The sequence below is a fragment of the Hylaeus anthracinus genome, unplaced genomic scaffold (genome assembly GCF_026225885.1).
Source record: "Hylaeus anthracinus isolate JK02 unplaced genomic scaffold, UHH_iyHylAnth1.0_haploid 12000, whole genome shotgun sequence".
NCBI lineage: Eukaryota > Metazoa > Arthropoda > Insecta > Hymenoptera > Colletidae > Hylaeus > Hylaeus anthracinus.
This window is the reverse complement of record NW_026534347.1, coordinates 3561320-3586733: the sequence shown is the minus strand read 5'-3', so window position 1 is coordinate 3586733 and position 25414 is coordinate 3561320. Positions and strand designations below refer to the sequence as shown.

The 25414-nt window shown below is 37.3% G+C and overlaps 8 protein-coding genes across 15 annotated transcripts in view; 6 read left to right on the top strand and 2 right to left on the bottom strand.

Annotated features, from left to right (window-relative positions):
• The window catches only part of LOC128890341 (uncharacterized), a 2746-nt gene extending 500 nt beyond the window's left edge, over positions 1-2246 (top strand). The window contains exons 2-6 of the mRNA XM_054148752.1: positions 267-400; positions 557-819; positions 1428-1536; positions 1693-1844; positions 1950-2246. Coding sequence (XP_054004727.1) covers positions 267-400; positions 557-819; positions 1428-1536; positions 1693-1844; positions 1950-2077 — 786 coding nt within the window. The 3' untranslated portion in view covers positions 2078-2246. The remainder of the gene's footprint in view (positions 1-266; positions 401-556; positions 820-1427; positions 1537-1692; positions 1845-1949) is intronic.
• Positions 1-11638, bottom strand: part of LOC128890335 (ATP-dependent helicase brm) — a 25709-nt gene extending 14071 nt beyond the window's left edge. For 2 of the 3 annotated variants that reach the window (XM_054148734.1, XM_054148736.1), the window contains exons 1-2: positions 11452-11638; positions 10611-10904 (exon numbers count right to left, since the gene is read on the bottom strand). In XM_054148734.1, the coding sequence (XP_054004709.1) occupies positions 10611-10868 (258 nt within the window). In that variant the 5' untranslated portion in view covers positions 10869-10904; positions 11452-11638. The remainder of the gene's footprint in view (positions 1-10610; positions 10905-11451) is intronic. The other variant, XM_054148735.1, reaches the window with a different exon arrangement.
• Positions 4136-8656, top strand: LOC128890343 (uncharacterized). Its single transcript, XM_054148754.1, has 6 exons — positions 4136-4637; positions 7270-7403; positions 7555-7811; positions 7900-8005; positions 8092-8252; positions 8387-8656. Exons 1-6 carry the CDS (start codon positions 4572-4574, stop codon positions 8503-8505), a joined length of 843 nt encoding a protein of 280 aa, XP_054004729.1. The 5' UTR covers positions 4136-4571; the 3' UTR covers positions 8506-8656.
• Positions 9033-10478, top strand: LOC128890339 (inositol monophosphatase 2-like). Of its 2 annotated transcripts, none has more exons than XM_054148746.1 (6): positions 9033-9219; positions 9329-9462; positions 9528-9790; positions 9861-9966; positions 10048-10199; positions 10262-10478. In XM_054148746.1, the coding sequence occupies exons 1-6, from the start codon at positions 9151-9153 to the stop codon at positions 10381-10383; spliced, it is 846 nt and encodes a 281-aa protein (XP_054004721.1). In that variant the 5' UTR covers positions 9033-9150; the 3' UTR covers positions 10384-10478. The 2 variants fall into 2 exon arrangements, with proteins under 2 accessions (XP_054004721.1, XP_054004720.1); XM_054148745.1 differs by having other exon boundaries at positions 9033-9234.
• A 432-nt stretch (positions 11639-12070) lies between the features above and the next one.
• Positions 12071-13372, top strand: LOC128890344 (NADH dehydrogenase [ubiquinone] 1 beta subcomplex subunit 8, mitochondrial). Its single transcript, XM_054148755.1, has 4 exons — positions 12071-12561; positions 12711-12934; positions 13016-13168; positions 13250-13372. Exons 1-4 carry the CDS (start codon positions 12435-12437, stop codon positions 13307-13309), a joined length of 564 nt encoding a protein of 187 aa, XP_054004730.1. The 5' UTR covers positions 12071-12434; the 3' UTR covers positions 13310-13372.
• A 725-nt stretch (positions 13373-14097) lies between these two features.
• On the top strand, positions 14098-17633 carry LOC128890336 (FK506-binding protein 15-like). Of its 2 annotated transcripts, XM_054148737.1 has the most exons (12): positions 14098-14325; positions 14596-14760; positions 14830-15349; positions 15427-15630; positions 15705-15740; positions 15824-16006; positions 16087-16269; positions 16332-16554; positions 16624-16871; positions 16949-17074; positions 17135-17311; positions 17390-17633. In XM_054148737.1, the coding sequence occupies exons 1-12, from the start codon at positions 14246-14248 to the stop codon at positions 17468-17470; spliced, it is 2226 nt and encodes a 741-aa protein (XP_054004712.1). In that variant the 5' UTR covers positions 14098-14245; the 3' UTR covers positions 17471-17633. The 2 variants fall into 2 exon arrangements, with proteins under 2 accessions (XP_054004712.1, XP_054004713.1); XM_054148738.1 differs by lacking the exon at positions 17390-17633 and having other exon boundaries at positions 17125-17301.
• Positions 17634-17662: 29 nt separating this feature from the next.
• Positions 17663-20555, top strand: LOC128890338 (uncharacterized). 3 transcript variants are annotated; one of them, XM_054148743.1, is made up of 6 exons: positions 17663-18343; positions 18512-18802; positions 18926-19034; positions 19104-19451; positions 19520-19841; positions 19927-20555. In XM_054148743.1, exons 2-6 carry the CDS (start codon positions 18534-18536, stop codon positions 20445-20447), a joined length of 1569 nt encoding a protein of 522 aa, XP_054004718.1. In that variant the 5' UTR covers positions 17663-18343; positions 18512-18533; the 3' UTR covers positions 20448-20555. The 3 variants fall into 3 exon arrangements, with proteins under 3 accessions (XP_054004718.1, XP_054004716.1, XP_054004719.1); XM_054148741.1 differs by having other exon boundaries at positions 17664-18013; XM_054148744.1 differs by lacking the exon at positions 17663-18343 and having other exon boundaries at positions 18659-18845.
• Positions 20147-25414, bottom strand: part of LOC128890337 (nuclear pore complex protein Nup88) — a 53874-nt gene continuing 48606 nt past the window's right edge. The window contains exons 3-14 of one of the 2 annotated variants that reach the window (XM_054148740.1): positions 23709-23822; positions 23176-23362; positions 23009-23106; positions 22655-22850; positions 22425-22585; positions 22275-22360; positions 21934-22178; positions 21757-21867; positions 21469-21695; positions 21110-21358; positions 21003-21054; positions 20147-20288 (exon numbers count right to left, since the gene is read on the bottom strand). In XM_054148740.1, the coding sequence (XP_054004715.1) occupies positions 20283-20288; positions 21003-21054; positions 21110-21358; positions 21469-21695; positions 21757-21867; positions 21934-22178; positions 22275-22360; positions 22425-22585; positions 22655-22850; positions 23009-23106; positions 23176-23362; positions 23709-23822 (1732 nt within the window). In that variant the 3' untranslated portion in view covers positions 20147-20282. Of the gene's footprint in view, positions 20289-20701; positions 21055-21109; positions 21359-21468; positions 21696-21756; positions 21868-21933; positions 22179-22274; positions 22361-22424; positions 22586-22654; positions 22851-23008; positions 23107-23175; positions 23363-23708; positions 23823-25414 lie in introns of those variants that run through there. The other variant, XM_054148739.1, reaches the window with a different exon arrangement.

The following is a 25414-nucleotide window of genomic DNA, read 5'->3' as shown; positions in this document are numbered from 1 at the left end:
CATTAAATAAATTTGTTTAAAAACTGTCATAGGCTATTGTTTTGTTCTCCATTTAAATATATAAATAAAAAACCAAGTCGGAAGTAAAAATGAAGACTACAGATGAAAAACAGCTATTCGATTATCGATGACTTTTCGTCACTTATCATCGAATGCGGTCACTTATCAGATAAACCCAAGAAAGATAAACAATAAAGACAAAGAATGGCGATCCAGGCGATTGCATGTTTTATGTACGTCTATTACCCGACTCGCTGTCTCGTTAGGTGTTCAAATGCGGCTTCGAGGGAGAGAAAATCGTGGAGTCCAAGGGGGAAGAGTGGGATTTAGTAACGAATTACGACAGAAAAATAGAAGAAATGTTGACGAAAGGTCTGCGAGAAGAATACCCTGACCACGAGTAAGTTATAAAATCTGTTAGTTTGTAGCAACGAACGTGGGTACCGTTGTTAGAAATTTATTAAAAATCTATATAAATATTATAAAGTGGAAAAAAAATAAAACGCTGAAAGAATAGAAATTGTATGATTGTTTTATAACGGAAAAAACGTTATAGGTTTATGGGGGAGGAGAGTACCGACGCAACGAAAGAGAAACCAGTGTTGACCGACAAGCCAACATGGATCATAGACCCCATCGATGGCACCATAAATTACGTAAATTCGTTTCCATACACTTGCATCTCCGTGGGTTTGTCAATCTGTAAGCAGCTCACGATAGGAATAATTTACAACCCGCTGGCTGGTGAATTGTACACCGCGATCAAGGGACAAGGCGCGTTTTTAAATGGAAAACCCATCAAGACCTCCAACGTTACAGGTGATCCTCCATTTGGCTTCGCTAACGGAGACTTTCTAGCGAAAAACTCGCATGCTTAAACTTTGGAATAATAAACTCGTCAAGGTGAAACAGAGAATACATTAAAAATTATTAGCGCATTCGTCTCGATGATTGACCACGTTCGCAGGCAATGAACTTGCGTAGTGCAACAGGAGATTAGTCATCTATTTCTAAATCACGGCTTACCGATCCCTTTTATAACGTACGCGTAAGGATTTCGCGCGGTTATGCCATGGAGATTTACGGATTAATTTACAAAAGTGTAGTTCATACCGAGAAACAAGTTCTCGTATTTTTGTTGAAGACTTTGTCTAGTCCGAAAGTTTAAACTGGCCTTTTTCTTTTGTAATACCTCTGAATGAGAATTGATCATTTCAAGGGTAATTTTCACCTCTTAAACATCAGCGTATATACAACAATATTTATATCTAGTATTTTCAATGCTCCACTTGTGTACCAAGTTTCGTTAAAATTCTTGCTTCCAAATCTTTGTATGCAAAATCTTCGGGCACAACATTTTTAACCACGTAATCACGTAGTTTCTTTCGCAAGTATCACGAAACTTTCTCACAGATGATTTCTTGCAGACCTGAAGACGTCTCTGGCAGAAGTCGAACTGTATTCGTTGCGATACAACGCGCATAGTCGAGATATCAGTCTGGGCAGATTTGGAGCCATTCTATCGAATTCTCGAGGGTAAGAATAAAAAAGAAAACGTTGCAGAATTCTTTTCAAGCATCTCGAGAAGATATGCTAAACGATCGCAGACGAAGCTCTGACATTCGGAGGAGAACGATCGAGGAATCGAATTTCGTGTCGAGGTGTGAATTGATCGATACTTTGTGTGTTCAGAGTTAGATACATGGGATCAGCTACTCTGTCTCTGGCATACATAGCGAAAGGTGCGCTAGATTGCCTTCAAATGGACGGCCTTCATCCTTGGGACGTTGCAGCGGGAGTGTTGATCATTCGCGAAGCTGGCGGAACGGTGATCGACACAAAAGGTATACATCGATTGCATAAAATAGAAAAGAAGCTAGAAGTTGGAATGATAAGTATTCATGGCCAACAAATTCACGTATTCGAGTAATAGAAATATTTCTTTACAGGGGACGAGTACGACTTCATGAAGGGGAACACAATCGCAGCTGCGAATGAAAAACTTGCGTTGGAAATAAAGCAACTGATAATCGATACCGACCTGAAAACACTGCGAAAGAGACTGGCAAGGACTTAATTAGGAAGAAGTTAATTAGAAGAATAAAAACCGTCTCGAAAATACACTTAGGATAGACTCATCGTTCTAAGCGAGGAATACTTTGTTTTCATTTTACAAATGAAAAGTATTAAAATGTAATAATTGATTATCGTACGGTCTAAAAACGTAACTCCGTCGATCGATGGGTCGCTTACTCGTACGAAAAATAAACGAAGTGATATTTTTAACAATTTTGTAAACGATTTATTAGACGTACGTTTTCTCGTCACGAGAAAACATTTAGAAAGTTCTTTTCATAATGTTCATCTTTAATCGGTAGTAGGTGCGATGAGGTTGTGGATTTCCATTCTTTATCGCAGTCATCTCGTGTCCTCAGCCTTATAAAGGAGGTCAGGATGTTTGGCATTAATAGTCGATCGTAAGATAGTCGTTGCAAGATTGGCTACTTCACCAGCTATTTTATCCGCTAGCTCATATTTAACAATGCCGATAACATGCAACGATTATGCTAAAAACCTGAAACTTCACGTGGCAGGCAACGCGATACCGTAAAGTTACACAAATTTTTCTGATCATTATTTGTATCGTTGTTATGATTAATTCTTCATGGACGCGTGTATAAACAGTTGTCATCATTTGACGAGCATCGAATGAATATTCAATGCCATCGCGTAACGTTACGGCAACGGTTATAGATTTCGAGAAATCTGAGGCAATGCCTGGGAAAACGAATTAAACAATTAACTATTCCATCGACTGCTGGCATGCTAACGAGACTCGCAAAAAAAACAAGACGATTATAAATCAAGTCGAGCCTCCACGTCTGATATACACGTATCCTGTTGCGAGTACATTGCTTGAGAGATAGCTATGCACACGTTGAAGTGCAATCGAAGGTTAGTCGAGGGAATTTAATACAATTCGCGTCTCAAATTGCAATTGCGAAATTTTACGGCTGAATAAGTGTCCCAGAAAAATAGAAGGTTTGGGAAAATGTATAACAAAGACGCTGAATCTTGTGCAACAATCACTAAGACTTTCGTTTAAAATATAGCATGTACAGCCAACAAATTTCAAAATGAAACAATTAATTAACAACGAGTTCTCGAGTTTCGAGATCTAAAACTGTCTCGTCACGCCTCCCGACAAAAAATACCCTTTTCAATGTCACGAAGGCGCTAATCGGTTACAAGGATCGGTAAATCTCAAGGATACGTGGAATGACAATTACGCGTATTATCTTCCAAAGTTCCTTGTAGGAACATTTTATAGATGCTCGTTCAAACAGCGATAGGCAGAATTAGTGCCTGTGAAACTGTGACGAAACCGTCGAGTCATTTAACATGTATTCTTAGACATTAGTTATCAGAGATGGGCAACATTCTTATCAAGATAAACATTTCGTACAACGAACGAACGATGAGAGATTCTTTGTTCGTTACATGCAGAATACAAGTTAGGATTTCAATCATGGAATTAAATATTCAGTGGTTCAAACTCAGTTGACTTCGAGTTTTTGCTTTACTTTAAGGCAACATAACTTAAGGCTGTAAATTGCAGTCCCAACGCTATCATTTTCTAGCATTTATTTCGAAACTACAAATAAGGAGCAGCATCTCAGAATTCATTTATAATGAAAAATTCATTTTGTAATATCGAAACTATTATTTAATTTAGTCAGATTTCTTCAATAGACATAGAGGGTACGAATATTTATGGGATTCACCGTATATTCATAGAATTATATTGGGCTGTCTGGAAAGTCCATGCCGATTTTTAGTAGGCGGTACAGGTCTGAATACATCGGAATGGCTGAAAACAAATAAAATGTGTACATTCCTTAACAGGTGGAAAGGTTGTGTAACAAAATAGTACATATATAATTCAATAAATATACATCAAAATTCAAACATGCCTTTGAATTTTTCTTAAAAATAGGCATGAACTTTCCGGACAACCCAATACAATTACACATTGAGTGTCCCAATAACAAAATCGATAAACTAAAGTATAATCAAATCTGCGATTAACATTCTCCCGAGCATTAGTATTTCGATCTGGATCCAAAATGACGTTCCTAAGCATCCCACTGGTCTCAGAAACTCAACAATCACCAATCTAAAAGATCAGGAAACGAGGCTGCAACCAGTCGGATCGTTTTACCCCCAATAAATTAGACCTGTCTCCGAGCCGACTGTTTGCCGAATTAAATCGCGTAACCGTTTGTCAACTTCGCTATCGCGGCGTGGGATTAAAAAATGAAAAAAGAAAAAAAAGTAAAAATGGTCGCCTGCAGCGACGAAATCGATAAACAGAAACCGAAAACGCGTTCGTGCGAAGGTGGAAGAGCGCGAATCGATAGACCGAGTCATCCTTGAGTCATTCCTGCAACACATTTCGAATCGAACAAAAAGTACACGGTGTTGTTCTGGCCAACGCAGTACCCGCTGATGCGTTTTCCCGTCGAGGATCTAGCGTTCGCCGTTCGCCATTCACCAGGAAGCCTACGAACATGGCGCGTTACGCTGAGGACGTGTACTACGACTTCGCCATCAAGCTGACTCGAGACGCCGCACAAGTAAGCATTCTACCACTTATATACCCTCGGAAATCTAACAACAATTCATCTTCCGCGCTTCTGCGAGCTTAAGCACGCTTCCGGGAGGAAGCGACGTATCCCAATTTTCGTTCCGAGATCGCGAGAGGTCGTCAAACTAATCAACCGAGGTAATCCACGCGAGGTAGACGTTTTTCTACTCTGATGACATCGAACATGGCGACTGATGCTCTATAATTTTACTTATTTTGATAGTACACAAGATTTATGAGACTGACTCGACTCGAACTCGTTGGATTTCACGTATTTTGAATATAGAGATTATTATAGGTTTCATTCGTACCTGTTTCTACCGTGACCAAACGAAGTTGGAGACCACAGTCTTGGAGACATTTTTTTAAATTGAATGCAGAAATATTTCACGTGGTGCCAAGTTGAATAATGCATATACTGTACACAAGAACTGTACAGAAATGTTCGAAAACCTTAGGTAGGTTTAGTGTTAACTTAACTCAGAAGTTATTTGAAATTTATATAACTTCTTCACTAGTTCGCGTACTCGTCGCGCGCTGAAACGACCCAAGGTGGCCAATTCTAATAGACTAATATAACTCTTTTGACGACCTAAAAGATTCGGGTTACGTCAATTTTTCTGCAAAAAAAATCTCTAAGCGTTGCTGCTCTAAACAGGGTGATTCTAGAAACTGGAACTCGTTATACAGTTCTTGTTCGAGCGAGGATAGTAAAACATGACGATTGTGACACTGTTTAATGAAATGTATCTTCGTCTGCGTTCTATCTGCAAATGAATGCAATGTATTTACTTGGTAATTATATAATTTTTCACGTGGATCGATCCATGCCACCGTCGCTGCGTGTAAAAGTATTAACACGTTCGCTATCCGTGACTGTGCGAGAAAATAAGGCTCGCGCGTCCAGGGAAACGATAAGATCTCGAGAGATACTTCGTTTCCTTTTTCAAGACACTAAGAGTGTCGCGTTTATCGATGCTTTAGATTACCATGCATTCAAAAATGTAACGGATCGAATAATTGATCAATTTACAATTAAATTCCGCGTATATTGTTGTTTCGAACGAGAGATTGGAAGGAAAGTGGTTGCAAAAGTTCCTTCATCCTATTTGACGTCATTTCTGATGTAACACTTGTTCAGATATATCGGAAATATTCGCAGGCGGGAAAAGGTCATCGAATAAAATGCTTCCTACATCGACGAGATTACGTTAAATAAATATTAATCACAGTCACAGAAAACTTTCGTAATTATTCATGGATTTTGCTGAAACGTTATTTGAAAAAGTGTACGATAAAAGGTTTAGCCTTGCATAAGTGTGTCATGGTGTGAAAAACATTGGGAAGCACTGATTTACTCCAACGGGTTCGTTCCCCGCACTGCTCACGCATACAAAGAGGTTTAACGAAGAGCTGCAATCGATAAGGCATTTTAATAATTGTGTTATTTTCTGGAATCGCCCAAGGGTGTGGCCTAATTATTTCGAGCGATGGAATATGGAATCACTAGGAGCTATTGGAACGATAAGCAGCGTTGCATTTAGCGACATTGTTCGTTAAATACACGGAAGAATGAGTAATAGAAAGAACGGAACTCATTGACAACACGGGAAAATACTGTGAATGAGAGTGACGCACGTTTGCATCCGTATCAATCGCAGAGGTTTCCCCAGATTTACTCTCGAAAGCGTAATAAGACACCTGTGAAGTTTTCTTAAGAACTCTAGGGTTTTCCTTGTCGAGCGTCACTGAATAGAATTAAAGAAACCAAATGCCTTCCTACTATACAAATCCGCAGGTTTTCCCAGAGTTGCGTTTGAAAGTGCAACGATATCCTTTTAGAGTTCTCTTACACGATCTAAATGTATGATATCTATCTCTCTGTAGTCGATAGGGGAATTACCTTTGGTTACAGTTTCCTAGATGCCATTATCGAATATTGCGTAAAAATGTTTAATTTTTTATTTTGCAACATGCAACCGCCTGTCGGCTGAGTCACTGACAATATCTGATTCAACATTTTTTTACGAACTCTCTGGTTGGTCTTTGAGATACTTGGATAGATTCGATTGTATCTTTAAAGGTTTCTTAACTTTGACTGCTAATGAATATTGTCGCATATCGTCGCCTTATCTTTTCCTTTCGAATGTCCATTTTATTGTGGTTGTAAAAAAAAATCATCTGTAACGTCAAACGAGTTGCTTTGGCCGAAAGAAGTGAAAGGTAAAAAGGGTGACGCACTGAGAAGCATTCATTGTGTGTTCGCGGTGTTGCGTATTAGCATATTTTTTGTTTCGATGCAAAATTGTTGCAGCGGGAAGTTTCGTTGCTAGTTTTTAGCATAATAAAAGGCTATTTTGAATATAAGAATAAGATTTCTAAACTTGCACCTAGATTACGCCATTTTATTCGTACCTTCTTCTTTGGCAAAGACATGTTGGATTCGTCGCAACGTTTTACATATTTCAGATTGCCCTGTCTCGTGTTTCGCTATACCCGCATGTTCTGTTGCAATATCGCAACCGTATTTAATGACGTTAGAGCAGTGCCTGATACGCGAACTCATTCTTCGAATAATTAAATACGAGAAAAGTAACAAGTTCGCGCGTTTTTTTTTAAAGATTCTCAAGGCAGCCATCAACGGACTGAAGAAAGTCGACGAAAAACAAGGCGCCTGGGATCTGGTGACCGAGTACGATCGCAAGATAGAGGACGTTATCATTGGCACCCTCAAAACCAAGTTCCCGAATCATAGGTACGCTCTTAGTTTTTCATTTTTTTTGTTTTTTTTTTTTTTTAAATCCCAATTTATGACATATCGAATAAAGCGGCGATTCGAAAGTTTATCGTCGCTCGAAATTTGTTATTCAGGTGATCATTTTCACTCCGCTCTGATTTGTGCACAGATTCATAGGCGAGGAGTCGACTGGAAAAGAGCTTCCAGAGTTGACCGACGATCCTACGTGGATCATAGATCCTATCGACGGTACCACCAACTTCATTCACGGATTCCCTCACACATGCGTCGTGATTGGTCTAGCGATTAACAAGGAAATGGTGATTGGTATCGTTTATAATCCTATTCTCGAGCAACTGTTCACCGCGAGGAAAGGACGTGGTGCATTCTTGAATGACAAACCCATAAGAGTTTCTCAAGTTCAAGGTAAACAGGATTGAACAATTGGCCAATATTCCTTGTTAGACAAAATTTGCTTGAATAAATTTCAACGAAAGTTTCGTTGTTTTCGCAGACCTGTCGAAAGCTTTAGTTTGCATAGAAAGTGGTTTCATAAAGGTGGACGACTTGAAGGAGAAGACTATCGAGAGATTACAAGCAATCGTATTGGAAGCTCAAGGGTAAGAAGATGAGCTATAACGAATCAAGCTTTTCGTGAACTTTTCGTTCAAATTTCTTTCTTTCTTTGCTTCATCCTTCTTTAAAGGATTCGAACTCTTGGAGTGGCAGCATTAACTTTATGCTACGTCGCAGTGGGAATCGTGGAGGCCTATTATATCGAAGGGCCAGGAATCTCAACGTGGGATATCGCCGCGGCGTCATTAATCATTTCAGAAGCCGGGGGTGTAGTCGTCGACCGTGTAACAGGTGATTGAATTATTCATGGAACGCGTATTTCTTCGAGTTTTCAATTTTCCAGGTCGATAAGAAACGTTTCCCGTGTTTCCGAATCGTACGGGTGCAATTATAAAATCCTTGTACCGATCACGTTTGAATTACAGGGGAGAAGATCGACATCATGAAGCCGCGTGCTGTTGGGGCGTGTAACGAAAAAATCGCGCGAGAAATCGTCAGAATTATTCGCGAGGCTGACCAACGAGTGGAGAAGAGAAACAAATAATTTCAATATTGTAGTTACGATCAAATGAAACAAAACTTTTAGTTCCTACCGATAGCATTGATTCTAAATGTTACCCACACATGGGTGGAAGAGAAACTAGCGTCGCGTCGTTTAGAAGAAAATTCTACCAATAAAAATTTTAATAGAAATAAATAGAAAAGATATTTCTTTAAGCCCCAGATTCCTCTTCCTCGTACTTGACGAATCCATGTTTCATCTCTTATCAGTGATAGAACGACTGGAGAATTTTGTGACGAAACGGGTGTGCTAATGACATAAAATCAAAAGAAAAACAGCTATGAATATTCTGCATATGAAGCATTGGTAAAGCACCTTCACGGTTAATGCTTCTTTATACGAGGAATCGAGTTACACCACGCGACTGAATTATATTAGAGGTAACGATACACGTATACTAAACAACGCATAATGCACGCGTGTGCTAAATCAGACATTACGGATTTTCGCCCCACCTATTTCTCTATCGCCCCGCTCTCTTCTTTCTTCCATTCTAGTCGCTATATAGGCCAGCAAGTGCATCGTTACCAGTGTCAGTTCAAGCAGAAATCTCGAATTGACGTACGCGCAATTTCAGTCGAGTTATCTTGTAATCACCGGTGTAACAGTGTAAGCCTTGCGAGAAGTATGACCGACTCGCACGACATAGAGGAGTATTACAGCGTCGCTGAGAAACTGGTTCTAAAGGCGGGAAAAGTACGAGAGTATACTGTACATAAGCAGAAATTAATAATAATATTAGAAATTTAGGCAGGACTTACCTTGCTATCGTTTTCTTTTTTATCAAATAAATATTAAATTTTAGGTAATAGAAAGTGCGATTAATTTAAAGAAAAACGTAAAAAGTAAAGGTATCGATTGGGATCTCGTGACAGAGTACGATCGAAAAATTGAGGATGACTTACAGAAGCAATTATCGAAAACATATCCGGAACACAAGTAAGCATCTTACAAAGAACAAAGAACGAATATATATTTTTAACGACAAAGAAATAAACTTGTAGGTTTATCGGAGAAGAAGCGACCGCGGGAGGAAATTGTTTACCAAAGTTGACCAATGATCCAACGTGGATCATCGATCCTATAGATGGCACGACAAATTTTGTACACCGATTTCCGCACACGTGTATCTCTTTAGCGTTACTGATAAATAAGAAGATAGAAATTGGAATGGTGTACAATCCTCTAATGAGGCAATTCTTCTCTGCAAAGAGGCACAAAGGAGCGTTTTTAAATGGACATCCTATAAAGACATCGGATGTTACAGGTATATTAATTTGTAAATAAAAGTTAATGAAAATATCATCCTTATCTAAACATGTCTTTCACTCCTTCAGATCTATCGCAAACATTAGTTGCAATGGAACCATGGATTGCCAAAGATTCAAATTATCTGGTCACTGTGTATAGTAGGATGCATGCCTTAATTCAAGGAACTCACGGGTAATTTCTGCTTTTATCTTAAATCAATATTTTTGGAAGTAATATTAAGATAAATCATTCGAAGAAATTCTCTATTTTTAGAATAAGATCATTAGGCACTGCTGCTCTTACGCTATGTTATGTTGCAATGGGTGCAGTAGAAGCATATCACATTGAAAGCATAGATGCTTGGGATGTTGCTGCTGGAAAACTGATAATAGAAGAGGCTGGAGGAACAGTGATAGATACAGCTGGTATGTATTAATTATAAATTGACTACTATTCGAGACTTCAAAACTACATTCTTTTTTTTTAGGTGGAGAATTGGATTTGATAACACCTAAAGTTATAGCAGCCTGCAACAATCAGATTGCCAATCAGCTGGTTGATCTCTTTAAAAGTGCAGACTTAAAAGCTATAAACAGAAACCTGAGATAAACCTTTTCAAGTCGCATACAAAACTGTATTATTCATTCTGAATATTCATGTATATAAATATCAAACATGTACAATAAATCAGTCTTCAATTTTTATTTTATAAGCTACTGATCTATAGTATTCCTCCCTTTGATCATTTATGAATGACACAAATAAATAAAACATGTAGTTCCAAATAAAGAAAGGTTTTTCAAGACAAAATAATTCACATTAATATTGCCCCTTACCTGTGGACCCATGCTTGATTGCATTTGTTGAGGGTGTGACGGATAGTTTTGTTGTTGTGGCGGTGGTTGAGACATAGGTGGACCACCAGATGGAATTGATTGACCAGTTTGATATGTTGGACTATGAGGATGATGCTGTGGGAGACCCATTGGACTTCCTTGTGGATTAGAAGGTGATGGTGCCTGCTGAGGAGGACCCATAGGGCTTGGAGCTTGCGGTGGAGGCATGGGAGATGACTGTGGCGAAGGACTTGCCATGTTAGTATGCTTCCACTTTGACGTGTACAGAGTCACCTGAAACACAGAAAAAGTTATAAATTAGCGATATTATTTATTCTGTTATTTACGAATTCTAGTTTCAAGTCGTCTTTCTTCATAATTGTAAACAAATTAAACACTTGAAACTTTCCTAACCAATACATGTACATAGTCTGATTAGTATCTCAGAAATGTTTTAAATATTGTAATTTTACGAGGGTTAAATCACGATTTTCATGCATTGAATTAATTAATCTCAACTTGAGCAATAATTACGTAATATTAAAAAAATATAAGAAACAATTCTCGTAGAGTTAAAAAATTACAGGGTTGCACAGGTACACAAACCTTGTCCACACACAGGTGAGATTTCACAAAGTACTTAAATTGTGAGACATCGATCGAATACGTTTAGTTGAATTAATTTATATCTAAAAACACATTATTTGGCTAACGTTCGTTAGAAATTGGTTCATCTCCGCGAAAAATCTGACAACTCATTTTGGTTTCTAGTCAGATACGACGATTTCATGCTATCACGGAATTTTGATTACGTTCGCAGAAAACTTGCGTCCATACGTACCGTGTTAAAACTTATTCTCTCATGGAAAGAAATTCCCTTTTAGGCGTACATCCTTGTATATTAAACGAAGGAATTTATCGAAAGTTACACAAAATTGAACAACACTGCAAACACACGCTACCGGCCATTTTCCTGCTGTCTCTATCCGTAATACGTTAACACGTCGGAAAACATGGCCGTCAGTTTGAAGCCACTTCGTACGCCTATGTTTTATTTCCTCGATAAATATAAGGCTCAACCGTAAGGTCAATGAAAATACATAATTAATTCAAACAATTATTTATGTACAAGTGTATGAGAAAGAAGAATTATCTTCGTTTGTAAATAAGGCTTGCAATACCAACATTTTTACATAGAAATTTCGATTATAATATTACGAAGATTTATTAATTAGAATTAAGGAATACTATTGATGAATAGATACTGATAGTTAAATATTTAATTCCTTTTGAATTTTATGGAATGAATTTTTATGTAATTGTAAACAGAAATATGCTTGTTTCGTACTGTTGCAGCCACCTAGAGATGGCGTTCGAGCTATGTATTCATCATTCTGAAACAGAGTATTTCTTAAAATTACTCTATGATCAATCAATACAACCAATAATCGAATGACCAAATTAATGTTTGAATCTGGTTTCTAATTTAACCACATTTTACTTGTCGATATTACTAAGGCATCGTATAATACTTCTTAGAAAACGTTTTCGTATTTGAGACACTAGAGTTTCGTTTCTGTAAACTATTCTGTGGCCTTTCTATTTACGTTACAGAGTGTATAATCTATATAATATACTCTTTTGTATGTCGAGTACTCTTCCTGTTCTGTGGTTGAAAGTACTTTGTGCTTGAGTTTAGTATTTGCTAGTCATAATCAGTTATTGGTCATTAAGTCAGTGCTAGTATGCGCTGGTAGCGAGGGGAATCAAATGTAACTTCCGATATTGCGTTTGGCATTGTTGTATGGTATAAGACTTGTGAAAATGGCTCTCTTGAAGAATTTCGGGAGCTTGTCTAATAAATTATTGATGAAAAATAAATTTGTTTATTCTATTACTAGAAACCTCCTCACTGAAGAACAATTTCGTCAAATAGATGCCGATATTAAACGTAAGTATTAAACGATTTCTATAGGTTAAACTTTATTTATTACGTAAGAATCGTTCAGAAGATTTGTTTACAACCATACGAATGATAATAAAAGAAAAAACTCCATACATTGCATAAACTGATTGTGTATAGTTTTTTGTTTCCTTTAGCCAGAGCTATGAGAAAGTGGTTGCCAGGATTATATCCATTAACAGAAGAAGAGAGAGTGAAAGCTGCGGAAAAATATGGTTTACATCCATCCGAGTACAAACCTTATCCTGATGATGAGTTTGGTGCAGGAGATTATCCAGACCTGCCATGGATAGGTGTAGAAGCAAAAGATCCTTATTATCCTTGGGATTTCCCTGCTTTAAGGAGGAATTATGACGAACCTGTAGGTTTATGTTATTAATAAATATGCCATTAGATTTCTATATTTGGAATAATTACTTCATGTAGCTGTTTAACGTTGTAGATACATAGGCATTTTGATATGATGGGAGAAGATCGGTTTGCTTATGGTGTTCGAACACAAGTGGATCATTATTTAGCTGCAGTTATTTTTGTAACAGTTTTCCTTGGCTCTTTCGTTATTTATCATTTTATGCCAAAAACTAAACCATTTTTAGTAAGTATCAATTATCAAATATATATATATATATATACACACACACATATATATTAACAAGTGAATAACTTGTGATTTTAGGCAGAGAAACAGTATCCAGGGCCAGGAAAGGTTCATTATACCTTTGAACCAGCGAAATAGACATAATAACAGAATGTATAGTAACAAACATGTATAATAAACAAATTAAACAAATACTACAATATATAAGTACTTAAACAATTATTTCTATTTTTATTGAATCTGTACTTTTAATAGCATATTATGTATATTTTTAATTGGGGAATTCATGAAGAATTTTAGAAAAGAGCCATTAATTTGGAATAAATATAGACTAACATTTTTAAATTAATAATAAATCGTGGAACTATTTTTTGTTGTTTGTTTGGTCAGCGCCTCTATCGGGAAAAAGCTCAAGTTTGTTCTCGAATAGTTCTTCTTTCATCGCTGGATAACACCATTTACCGACATTATGGTAATGTGCCGACTGTGTCGGTAAAAAAAAACAGTGCAAATGGCGCCATGTAGCACTAAAAAGAGGAACTATTCGAGAACAAACTTGAGCGTTTTCCCGATAGAGGCGCTGATCAAACTCCGAAAAATAGTTCGGTCCTTCAACACTAGGCGGTGCCACTAACTTTTTCTAACGATTTTTTTGTACAGTCGCCATCTAGCTTGAAAAGGAAAAACTATTTTTTCGACAAACTTGAGCGTTATGCCGTAGATGGCGCCAAAAATTGTTAATAATACTGGCAATAATATTGCATTCTCAGATAATTTATTTATACTGAGACCCCTTAATTCGGTTAAATCCGATACGGACAACAAAAAGTTCGATATGCTTTTTGCCCTCATGAAATTACTTTATTATATTATCTAGTGTTATCAAATACTGCCACAGATTTAAAAATGCTACGCCCCTATTACTATTCACCTATCGCTGTCAGGTATAGATGTATATAGGATCATGCACGTACAGAATGTCAGTTGCTGTTTACGTGCGATTTAAACTAATGTTTTATTCGTTATTTACGTAATAAAACTCCGTTCTTGTGTAAAGAAAATTGATTCACAAACATGAATTCGGGGAATCAGTTGCCTAATCTCGATAAAATTTTTCGAGCTGATGATGAAATGGATTTTTTACCATCGAGAGGGTATGTTCTTTTGTTTTTATTTCATCAACACGGATTATTTACAGTCTGACAGGACAGAAGAATATTTTACACTTGCGTTTGTTTACGTCACTAGTCATTTCTAAACAATGTAATCAAGTAACGTGACATAAAGGTTATGCTGTCAAATTTTTGATTTCTTCCTGAAATATCGTTTTGTTTTGTTCCTTTCCATATCTTGAATTTATTTTTATCGAAGAAGCTGAGGAATATAATTACTTTTATTAAAATCAGCATACAAATTTTTCTTAGATCCAACTTGGCTGCTATTTTTGGGACCCAAGTTAAATCGGTAGATAGTCATTCTTCATCAAAGCAACAGGTTGCCAAAAAATCAAATAGTCATTTGTATCCAACTCAAACAGTTCCAAATAAACCAGAGATCATAATAGCTAAAGCTGTGCATGCATTTAAACTGTAAGTCAATACGTATTGATTACCATTGTTTCCACCCATTCAGTATATGTTAATTAACATTGTTTTTAGACAAAATGGAGTTTATGTACCAGTTGGAAAACTTGGTATGGCTCTTGTAGGAAGTATAACAACAAAAGTATATCAAATTATTTTATACAAAACCAAGCAAGAGCATGTGTCGACTGTTACAGTTACATGTGACTTTCTGTATACAGTACAACCAAATAATTATTCAAGTTATTATGATAGTAATAAGGAAAATTGGTCAATTTTATTTGAAAACAACGATGTTTGTGTAGAATTTGCCAAAGAAATTGGATTAGCTAGATATTTTTCAAAAGATAGGAAACTAGAGAATGTACTTCATCAAGATTTATCACCAGTTAACAAAGATGTAGTAGCAACAGAGGGAGATAATGTGTCCATCAAATATTTTGTCACTTCAGAAATAACACAACCTTTCAAAGGCAATTTTACAGCACTACAAACAATGACTGTAGATATATCTACAGATGATAATTGGGAAAAGACACTTGTGGGAAGTAGCAAAGGATTGAAACGAATTTTATTTTTGCCTCCTAGTAAACAGGTTTTACTTCAATCATAATCTTACTGAAATCGAATAAGTAAAATTCACGCAAGAGTTTTAAGTATAATATTCTATAGATCAGTTTGGGTCCTGGATTTCCAAAAGAGAAAGATGTTTTATTGGAAATAGAAATAATAGATATACACGCACGAGAAGAAATTACTCACGTGCATAAAACAACGAGCGATAAAGCTTCTATCATATCGCGAATGGCAAAAATGGGGCAGTCCATGTTTCCAAAAACTCCAACAAATATTACTACTGACTCTGAAGACACTGAGGTAGTCACGATTTTTTTTACTTGAATTACTCACAATTTGTTACATAATAAATAATAAGTTTTATGTGGTCACAGGATGATATCCCACATAAATCGCCGCGCTACAAAAAGGTGAACAAACATTTGCCTTAATTATTTAGAAATTCGACCTGATCTATTGAATTTTCCGAATATAATATAATTGTTTGACTTAGATGGAATCATCGGAAGGAGGAACTCAAAAGAAATACTCCTTACACGATTCTACACATGAAAAAACAAAAAACATACATGGAGCATTACAACCAAGAGGCGACGCGCCTGTAACAAATATAAGTTGTAAACCTTTTGTTTCTTCATCTGCATTTACTTCTCAATGGTCTTCCACGCAAATACAAGTACATACATTTAATTGCATTGTAATCTATGTTTCTATTTGAAAGTCATTATTATTTTATTATTTGTACATTTATTGTAGCCAAATTTTGTTACATTGGATGGTCAAGTGTATTCATTACAGCCACAAACTGTAACTCCAACAGTATCATCAGTGATAGATCCAGGATTAAACATGTTACTATCAGAAACTAGAATGACAAATGCAGAAGTCAGAATGGGAATCTCTAAGATAGCTGATAATGTGCAGAAATTGCTTGACAAGGTAGTTACATACTGAAGAAATCATACATTATTTATAAAGATGCCATCATATATAATGTACAGTTTCATGTTCTTGAACTACAAAATGCTACATCTCCTATAAAAGATACAACAGTTTTGGATGCTGCATTGAAAATGTTATTAACCATGAATGCATCTCAGACTGGAGAAAAGGATAACGAATTACGGAAAACTAGCGATATTTCAGTTACTGATAATCATGTAGAGGTAGATGAGATGAAAAGTACAGTGACCATGTTAAAAAAAGAATTGGAGGAGTCAAAAGGTAACTAAGTGAAATATCAGTTATATAAAAACTGTGGCAATATAATAATTTACATAATAATTTTTACAGAGTACATAAAAAAACTCGAAGTCCAGAAGGAATCTTTAACACAAATTAATGAAAGCTTAAATAAAAATGTTCAAGAATTAGAGATATCATTGAAAGACACAAATAGTCTACTTGCTATAACAAAAAAAGATTTAGAAGCAGCTAAGGAATTTAGTAGAAATTATGAGAAACAAAATGTTATGTTGGAAGATAGAATCACCAAGCTTCAAGAGAAATGCAATGCTCTAACTTCCGATGTTTCTGTAGAGGTAAGAGAAGCAAGACTCTAAATTAATTACTTTAATAGTAAAATTACCTAAATATTATTAGTAACAATTCCTTTCAGAATGAGAGTAAAAACAGAGAAATCAAACACATAATGAACCAAATTTATTATATGCTACTGGATAAATTTGTAGATGAATCCTACCCTACCAATTACATAAAATCAACGATAGCAAATGTAATAAAGGTAAGCTTGTAATAAAACAATTAATTTATGATGCAATTTTTATTGTGAAGTCAATTTTAGAATGCCACATTGCAAATTCTTTATAACACTAATGAAAGAAGCAATAGAGAAACAGAATCTGCCAAAGCTACAGAAAGCGATGCTACGAAAATTGCAAATGCAGAATTAAAAAATTCTGATTCAAACACTTCTGCAGAACAGTCGCTAAATCAAACAGGAGTCACAGGAAATACTAATGTAATGTTTATTCCTTATTCTTAATTTCATATATTTTGACCTGTAAATAATTTATTTGTTAAATTTATATATACATAGGTATCATTGCCACTGCTACAAGATGAACCACCACCTATCCCTGCTAATGATATCGTAGATGATATCAACTGGCTAAACTGATAATTATATTTTACTATAAGAACAAAAAATGAACCTTAGAGATAGTTAATGTTGAAATATAATGTAAAACATTTGTAATGTTCATTGGTTTCCTAGATTTATAATTTACACATGCAAAGAATTTTGTAGAAGATTAATGATTTATTATTAATAAATACTATTTTACTTACGGTATCGATTATTTATCTTCATCCTACGTATGTATTTTGTGATTTCAAGATGGAATGTCAGGTTATTTTATTTTGTATTTCTTCAAATGCGATGAATGTTCTATATAGTTGAAATGTTCTGATTCGATATAAAAAAAAAAATGACGAATTTATCAATGCGAAAGAGATTTAGCGAATTGTTTCAGTTCAAATTAATCAATCGCGTAAAATATAAAAACGTTTGAATGCAAAGGAAATTACAACAGTTGCGCTGTAGTTCAGTCATTTGTCCTGCTTTAGGAATGGCGCAAAATCACAGTGTACATTTTCATAACAATCGAATACGATAAATTACTGATCAAAAGAAGAAATACCACGAAAAATATGACGAGACGTAAGTTACTCTGCAAAGACTGGAAATATTAATAGAGAACAGAAAATCCCGCCCGACTTTATCCGGTTCTTGAGTTTCTATTTGGCTGTGTTCACGGTTCTATCATCTTGGCTTCTACCACGCCAATCAAATTGAAATCTAACCACAAAACATTGACCAAGAAAAACAATGCTTCCGTTTCGAATAAATCTTCGCTGAGAAATCTATCCAAATATTAGAAATCAAACAGAAAAATGACACAAAGAATAATTGCGACAACATTATTTAATTCCTCTTGGTGTATTCTAACCTACTTTCCATTTTCAAATACGTGACACAATATCATGAATTGTAAACATAACTATTATTGGCCTTAACATTTTTACATTTTCTAAACGATTCGTTTTCGCGATGTTAATGTCATGTAACATGACACAAGAATAGCTTCACAAATAATGCAATTGCTTGATAATCTAAGTATCGTCCAATTAATGAATAACATATTTGATTATGAAATAGATTGTTAGCTGTTGGTTTTATAATGGATGTAAATACGGTGGAAGATGAAGACGTATCCTTCCATTTGGGGGAAATGTTTGACAGTTATGAGGAATTGGAACATAAATTGGAGAAATTTTCAAAGCGTAGTCTAGTTCATTATTGGAGAAGGGACAGCAGAACGGTTAGCGGAGCTCATATGAAAACTGCTCGTCCAATTAGCGAGCGTTTAAAGTATTATTCAGTAAAATATGCTTGTATCTATGGCGGTCAAAAGTTTCTACCTCGTGGAGCTGGCAGAAGACAGTCTCAGTTAGTTCATAAAATTCTATATTGTTAAAATTAGATTGTCAAAGTAAATATTTTGGAATAAATGAATATAATTGTATATATTCCCAAAACATAATGTTTCATACGGGTTACTGTTCCATATAGATCTATACGGACAAACTGTCCTGCTCATATTATGCTAAGAGCATCGAAAGATGGTACAAAGTTAGAAGTAACTAGCGTCAATAATGAACACAATCATGAAATTTCAGAGGTAAACAGAACAATTAAGTAATATCGAGTTAAATTCATATTTGATTTGACTTTATATTACTTATTTTAGGAATTATTTAAAAATCTTCCACAAGAAAGAAAATTATGTGGTGAGATTAAGCAGGAAGTACAAGACCTCATGCAGTTACACATAGACAGAAAGAGACTGAAAGAATACGTTCGTTTACGAACAAACAAAATACTTAGGTCTAAAGATTTATTTAACATAGCAGCAGCTAATAAACAAAAGAGGAACATAACACCGGAAAGGGCATATCAATTATTTAAGAAAATTCACGATATCGAAAAAATGCAAGGGAGAGATAACGATAGGAAAACCTTTTCTGAGTCTGAAGATGAAATTGCACAGACAATAAAGAGAATGAAAAAGGAGCAAGAGTCTCCTTGGGGTCAAGATGTAAGATATCTAAATTTAATTCGCGTAATACGATGCTACAGATAGTCAAAGAAATTCTTTTCCGTTAGAGATTGCCAGCTGAACTAGAAGTAAGCGAAGGGAACGATGGAGACGATTCCTACAGCGGTCAATTAACACAAGAAGAGGTAGTAGATGAAATTGATACAACAGACGGCGAACTATTGAGGACCAATAACGACGGGGACATAATAGCAGCAAATGGTGAAATTGTAGGGGAGTTAGTAATGCAAGACGGAGATCCTTCCGTAATCGTTGAATCAATCGTGAATGCCGATGGTTCTGTTTTCGTCGACGAAAGAGAATTCAATACTTATTGTAATAACCATCTGTCGCATACAGTTGACGTGAGTCAATCCCCCAGCGCTAGAGGTAATTTTAATTGTTTACAATACAAATTTTTTGTTCATACAAAAAACATTACAATCATATTATTTCTAATGTAATTCTATATCAGTTTTAGATATCGAAACAATCGCTCCTACCACCGACATAGAAAAGATCAAGGGAACGTCTGTCTCGCCTAAACAACAAAGCACGTCGCAATCACAGCAATCTGTAAAATCACCGAACGCTTTCGACGAAACTACAGATTCCAGAATTTGGATTATGAAAGAAGCAACGAATGCAGAGACAGAACCTGACAGCGGGCCCGAGAGCGACGCGAATGGTACAAAGTCGACGATGACCGCAAAAGCGGATATCGATGCGTCCGAGGTGATACTGTCTGACGAGGCCAGTCATCAGTTGCTCCAGGAACAGTTGGCGGTGCTTCGTGCGGAAAAGGGGAAGCTATATCACGAGACTGAAATGCTAAAACTTAAAAAGGACAAGTTAAAGTTACAGATAAACTGTTACTCGAACGAGATACGGAAGCAAGAAATGGAGAAAGAGAAGCTGAGGCTCGAGATTAAGTTGCTGCAGTCCAAAGTTATGGAAGATTCCAACGATGTTTCCCATTATATTTTTGTGCCTTGAGTGATACATCGTAACGGAACAATTGTGTGATCGTAAAGGAGAAATATTACGCGAGTGAATTTTCAGCAATTTTTTGTCTTTTAACAGTGATTTCATTCGAATCGTCTTTGAAGTAATAATTCGATTCATTTCTATACGCATATAATAACAAAATTATTCAACGTGAAATTATTCACCCGTAAGGATTTATTTCTTATATCCGAGGACATTTTACAAATTTATTTTCGATCAAGGTAGACAAAAAAGTACCATCAGAGTCACTGAATAATCTTTTTAAGTATTTACAATAATAATCGATTCTGTGATTTTTCATTAATATAATGTTTTGTTGACAATGATGAAACGCTGGAGACGAAAAGCTGTTGTATAAAGTATTCGTTAAGCGAGTAATGTGGTCGAATATAGTATGTTTGTATAGCTAGAATAATAAATTATTTTGCAAAAAAATCATTTCCTTTGTATGCAAATCCTATGTTCTGAGGCGAAATAATAAAAAAATTTGCAAGTGTTTACACGTTAATCTATTAATATTAACTACGTGACCTACATACTCACTTCCTCTTCGAGCTTCTTTACGTCTGCGATCAAGACTTTTATATCCTTCGCCCTGTAGAAAAAGAAGCTTTGTTATACATTCATGAAACAGAGACTGCAATACGTACATGTGACCAAGAGTATTTTGAATGGTTTTTTCTTGATCGCCTTTAAAAACGATTTGCTTCCTCCTTTCGTTGCATTCACTGTTCTCTATATGCACAGCCTGTTGTTCCGATTTCGTTTTGAGCTCTTCCAACCTAATCTTCATCTCCTTTATTTTCATCTCCATTTTCTTTAATTCCTCTGCTTCTGCTCTTTCGGTCGGAGTGATAGAAGGTTCCTTATAATTTACCAATCGTAATACTTCTTTTGCTCTACAAACAAATATAACTTGACGAGGATTTCTGATTGCGTTACAGTGGTTTTACGGTAAGTCCTATTACGGGGGACCTCTTTCGACGTCCGAGAGACGAGTTCTTTTTACCTGCGCGCTAATTTCTCCTGCTCATCCTTAATTTCTTCGTAGCGTTCAGCCAAACGTTCGGCAGTCTGCTGCAATTCTTTCTTCGCTTCCATTAAATTGCTTAGTTCGTTCAGCTGATGCGATTTCGTTACTTTCAACGCCCGCACTTTATTACCAATTTCCTCTCTCACGTTGTCGTGTCTGACAAAGTGTTCCTTGCGAAAGATGTCCGTCGCGTGATACAGAAGCTGTTTGCAAACGAGCTCTTATTAGTTTTCGTCCGAATCCCATGATAATCTACTCGATTACCTTTAAACGTTCTCGCGGTGACATCGACTTCGATCCAATTTTTATAATCGGCTGCGACGTCTCGCGTTTCAACAATTTCTTTATGTAGACATCGAAGTCTTCTTTGCTCACCTTAAATATAAATCGTTTCACGTGACGTGTACCGATACGATAATTATTCGAGTTCCTATTGCTTACTTGTCTTTCTGAGTTAATCATGGGCTCGGGAGATTCGATCTTTGGAAAATAATGAAGATCGATGACGGAACGAGCAACGACATCCCCTGTGTGTAGCAAAGCCACCAAGACGCAGGGCTCCTGAAGAAGTCCAAAGCCGAGAATCGATGAGACTTCGTCCGTTGGTGTGTGTTTGGTTCTCCTACAAATCAAGTACTGCGAACTGGACTGATACGACAGCATTGGTAGACGGTCTTCGTCATTCTCTGAAAGAATTCACTGAATACTTCCTGTATCTCTCGCGATTCTCTTTTCTCAAAATTCGTTCGAAAACGTTGCAAGTTTTTACGAGTTTTAATTACCCTCCGAAGTGCTAATGTATTCCTCCAATTGAGAGACCATTGGTAGACTGACCATATGGATTCCAGCGTTGTGGGAGCAAAAATACCTAATACGCGAAATGAGTTACTAATTATCATGCATTTTAGTCTGTTTCGATCGCGGAACCTTACCTGGATTTATTGTCCTTATCACAACGGAGGTGTATGGGGCAATTGTATTTTTTATCAGTGTCTGTGAAAAAGAGTCCCAGTTCTATTTCAACGCACTCGTAGACATAAAGGGCCTCGTCTGGCGTATGAAGACTATGATTGGAACCGTACTGAGACCATGTCTGAAAGTTACAGAGACCGAGTAAGTGCACGTCGACGTTGCCTTCGAGAAACAGCGAAAACCCACTCACCCTTCTGTCGTCGTCGTCGACATCGTTTGATTCCTCTTTCAACAATATCGCGTGATAAATCTTTCCAGTACACATAGCGATGACCACTATCGGTGGGGTAGTTTGCACGCACATTATGGAACACGAGTCTATCCCGTAATTATCGTCAGCTGGAGGATACATAGAGAGCGATCCTGATACCAACGGCTTTTCGTGACTTAACAATTAACAATACACGAGAAATAAGATACGTTATAAACCTATATAAAATAGAATTCATTTTTGTATATCTGTTTAATGTCTAAATACAGAACAAATCAAATTTAATTTTGTCAACTGTTCTTAAGTATACGGCCGTTATTGTACTTAACATACTTATCGAGCAACACGTTGCCACGAACAATGAGCACCTCCCCGTTTCCACGAAGGACCAGAATGGGCCACTCGATCTGATTCCAATCGACCACGTTGTTCTGAAAATAGTTCTGAGTAACGTTCCATGTCTACCATGGAAAATCGCGCAGTTTTCTTTTCTACTAAACCTTGTTAATGTCTTTGCCAGCGAACATTTCCGGTTTGCGAAGGGTAGGCGTGGCAAAGTCGAAGTCCACCGCGGTGTCACCGAGAGAGGAAAAGTCCGGTAGCTTCGACGGTGAGCTCGATGGCGTACGACCAACCTTCCAGCGTTTTATGAGCCTCGGTGCGCTACCGAGTTCGCACTCATATAAACTGGTAGAAAGTAAAATGCAGCTTAGGGTCAGTTTCACGATACTTCTAGAGATACTTCAATCTCTTCGCGTAAGCTCCTTAAACTTTTAATTTACAAGCCCCCGTTTAAGGTAAGCAATTAAGAAAATGGTTCTAGTTGTATTATCGACTCGCGAGTCCGAAGTCTCCGAAGAATCTCTTTTGATTGGATGATCATTGCTTAAACATTTTTAGAACTTGAAATTTTTGTCAATTGCACATTACATATATTTAATAACCGTGTAAAAATTAGTGTAACCCCTTAATCCATTTATTATGAAATGGGCTAGACTTGGACTAATCCTAGAATTAGGTCTAAGTATGTTACCGAAATGTATTTTCCGACGTCAAGACCAGCAAGTGGGAGTCGTTCGTGGACCCAGGATGCCATCTCGCCTTTCGAATCTCGACCATTGTGTTGAAATTGTCGAATTTGTAAACCCTGCAAATGCAAAGACACATCAGTTTGCGGAGTGGGCCTACCTCGACCCTTTTCGTATCGAACTTTTGTTCGATACGCAACTCTGTCGCGCTTTTGGAACTCCAAATGTCGGATGCGATCCATTCGCGAAAAGACGAAATCGACAACAACGACGTGCACCGTATCCAGAAACGCGTGGTTACCTGCGTTAACGTGGATAGGGTACACGTGTGGTACGCGCTGGTACGCGCGCTAGGGGTGACCATAAATTTTGATAATTCCGAAATTGTGACAGAACGAAGAAAAATCCCCGCGAGACTGTGGTGCAAAGTGCGAATAAATCGTTGCGTGTGCCTTTGTCAACGAAGCATGAAAGGTTGGGCGCACAAAGGGAAAGAGAGAAAGCCCAAAACCAACCCCTGAAGAGCGAGAGAACGAGGAAAAACGGAAGGGAGGGGTCAGACCGAGGCGCTGGGGTTGACCACGTCGTCTGGTTTTCGACCGACTCTCTCTACTGGTGCGTGCATGCGTACATTTTTATCAATTATTAAGAACTCTGGCGTGCTTTTGCAACGAGTCGCTGGTGATGGTAAAGTTACTCTCGTCCTTGTCGTTGGTGTGCCTGGTGTAACCAGTCGTTGCCGGCGATACCCTATGCCCACCGACCTTTTTTGTTTCCTTTTCCATCCACCCCCCCCCCCCCCCCTCCCCGCGCCTCTCGTCTCTGCCCTCTCTCGTTCCCTATTTGCGTCAGGTCCTTTCTCTCCCTTTTTCCACGTGACTCTCTCTTTTTCTTGTGTCAACCCCCCCCCCCACCCCTCTATCCACCCTTGCACGGTACCGTGCCGCGGACATTAATAACGGCCACGGGCTAACCACCGTCAACCCCCTTTGCCAGCGTTACCGTGTCCAGCCACGGAAAGTGCGAGAGTAATAATAAAATATACGAAATGTAGGCGACCATCGTTGCCACGGCCCGGCTCGTCCCGTGAAAAACAAACACCGCGACGCTTTGGTGTATTCCTTCGTTATGCGCGAGGGTACGACGATCGTGAAAGATTACGGTAATTTGCGTTAAATAACGACACGTCGCCTGGTGTAAGCAGTGGAACGAGAGACATGGATGCTGCCTTTCGGCACTTTGCTGCCCGCGGAAATTACGGTGATTACTAATAATTTTCTCTCGAGGATTCCTTTATAACGTGGACGCACGCCAACAGGACACTCGGTGGGGATTTGTCCACGAAACTGTCGCGAAATTGAAATATTTTCTTCCAAGTGTCGCCAGCTTCTTAAAAATTAATTTTTCGAAAAACCGCTACGTATGGCGATAGCTGCATCAATAAGATTGATCAAATATTCAGGACTTTTTTTCAGGAGAATTAGTACTAGTCTGTGATTGTAACTGTTCACAATGGCTTGCTGTATAAGGGAAGTCTTTTAGGTACAAACGGAAAAATTGGTTGTACTTATAATACTGTTACGCCGGGGGGGGGGGGGGGTTGAAACACGAGAATCCATGTTAAACTATATATAACGTTTATTAACAAACTTTAACTTTTAACGATTTAAGAATAATTCAACGATAAACTTAGAGACTTGTGGCGATACAA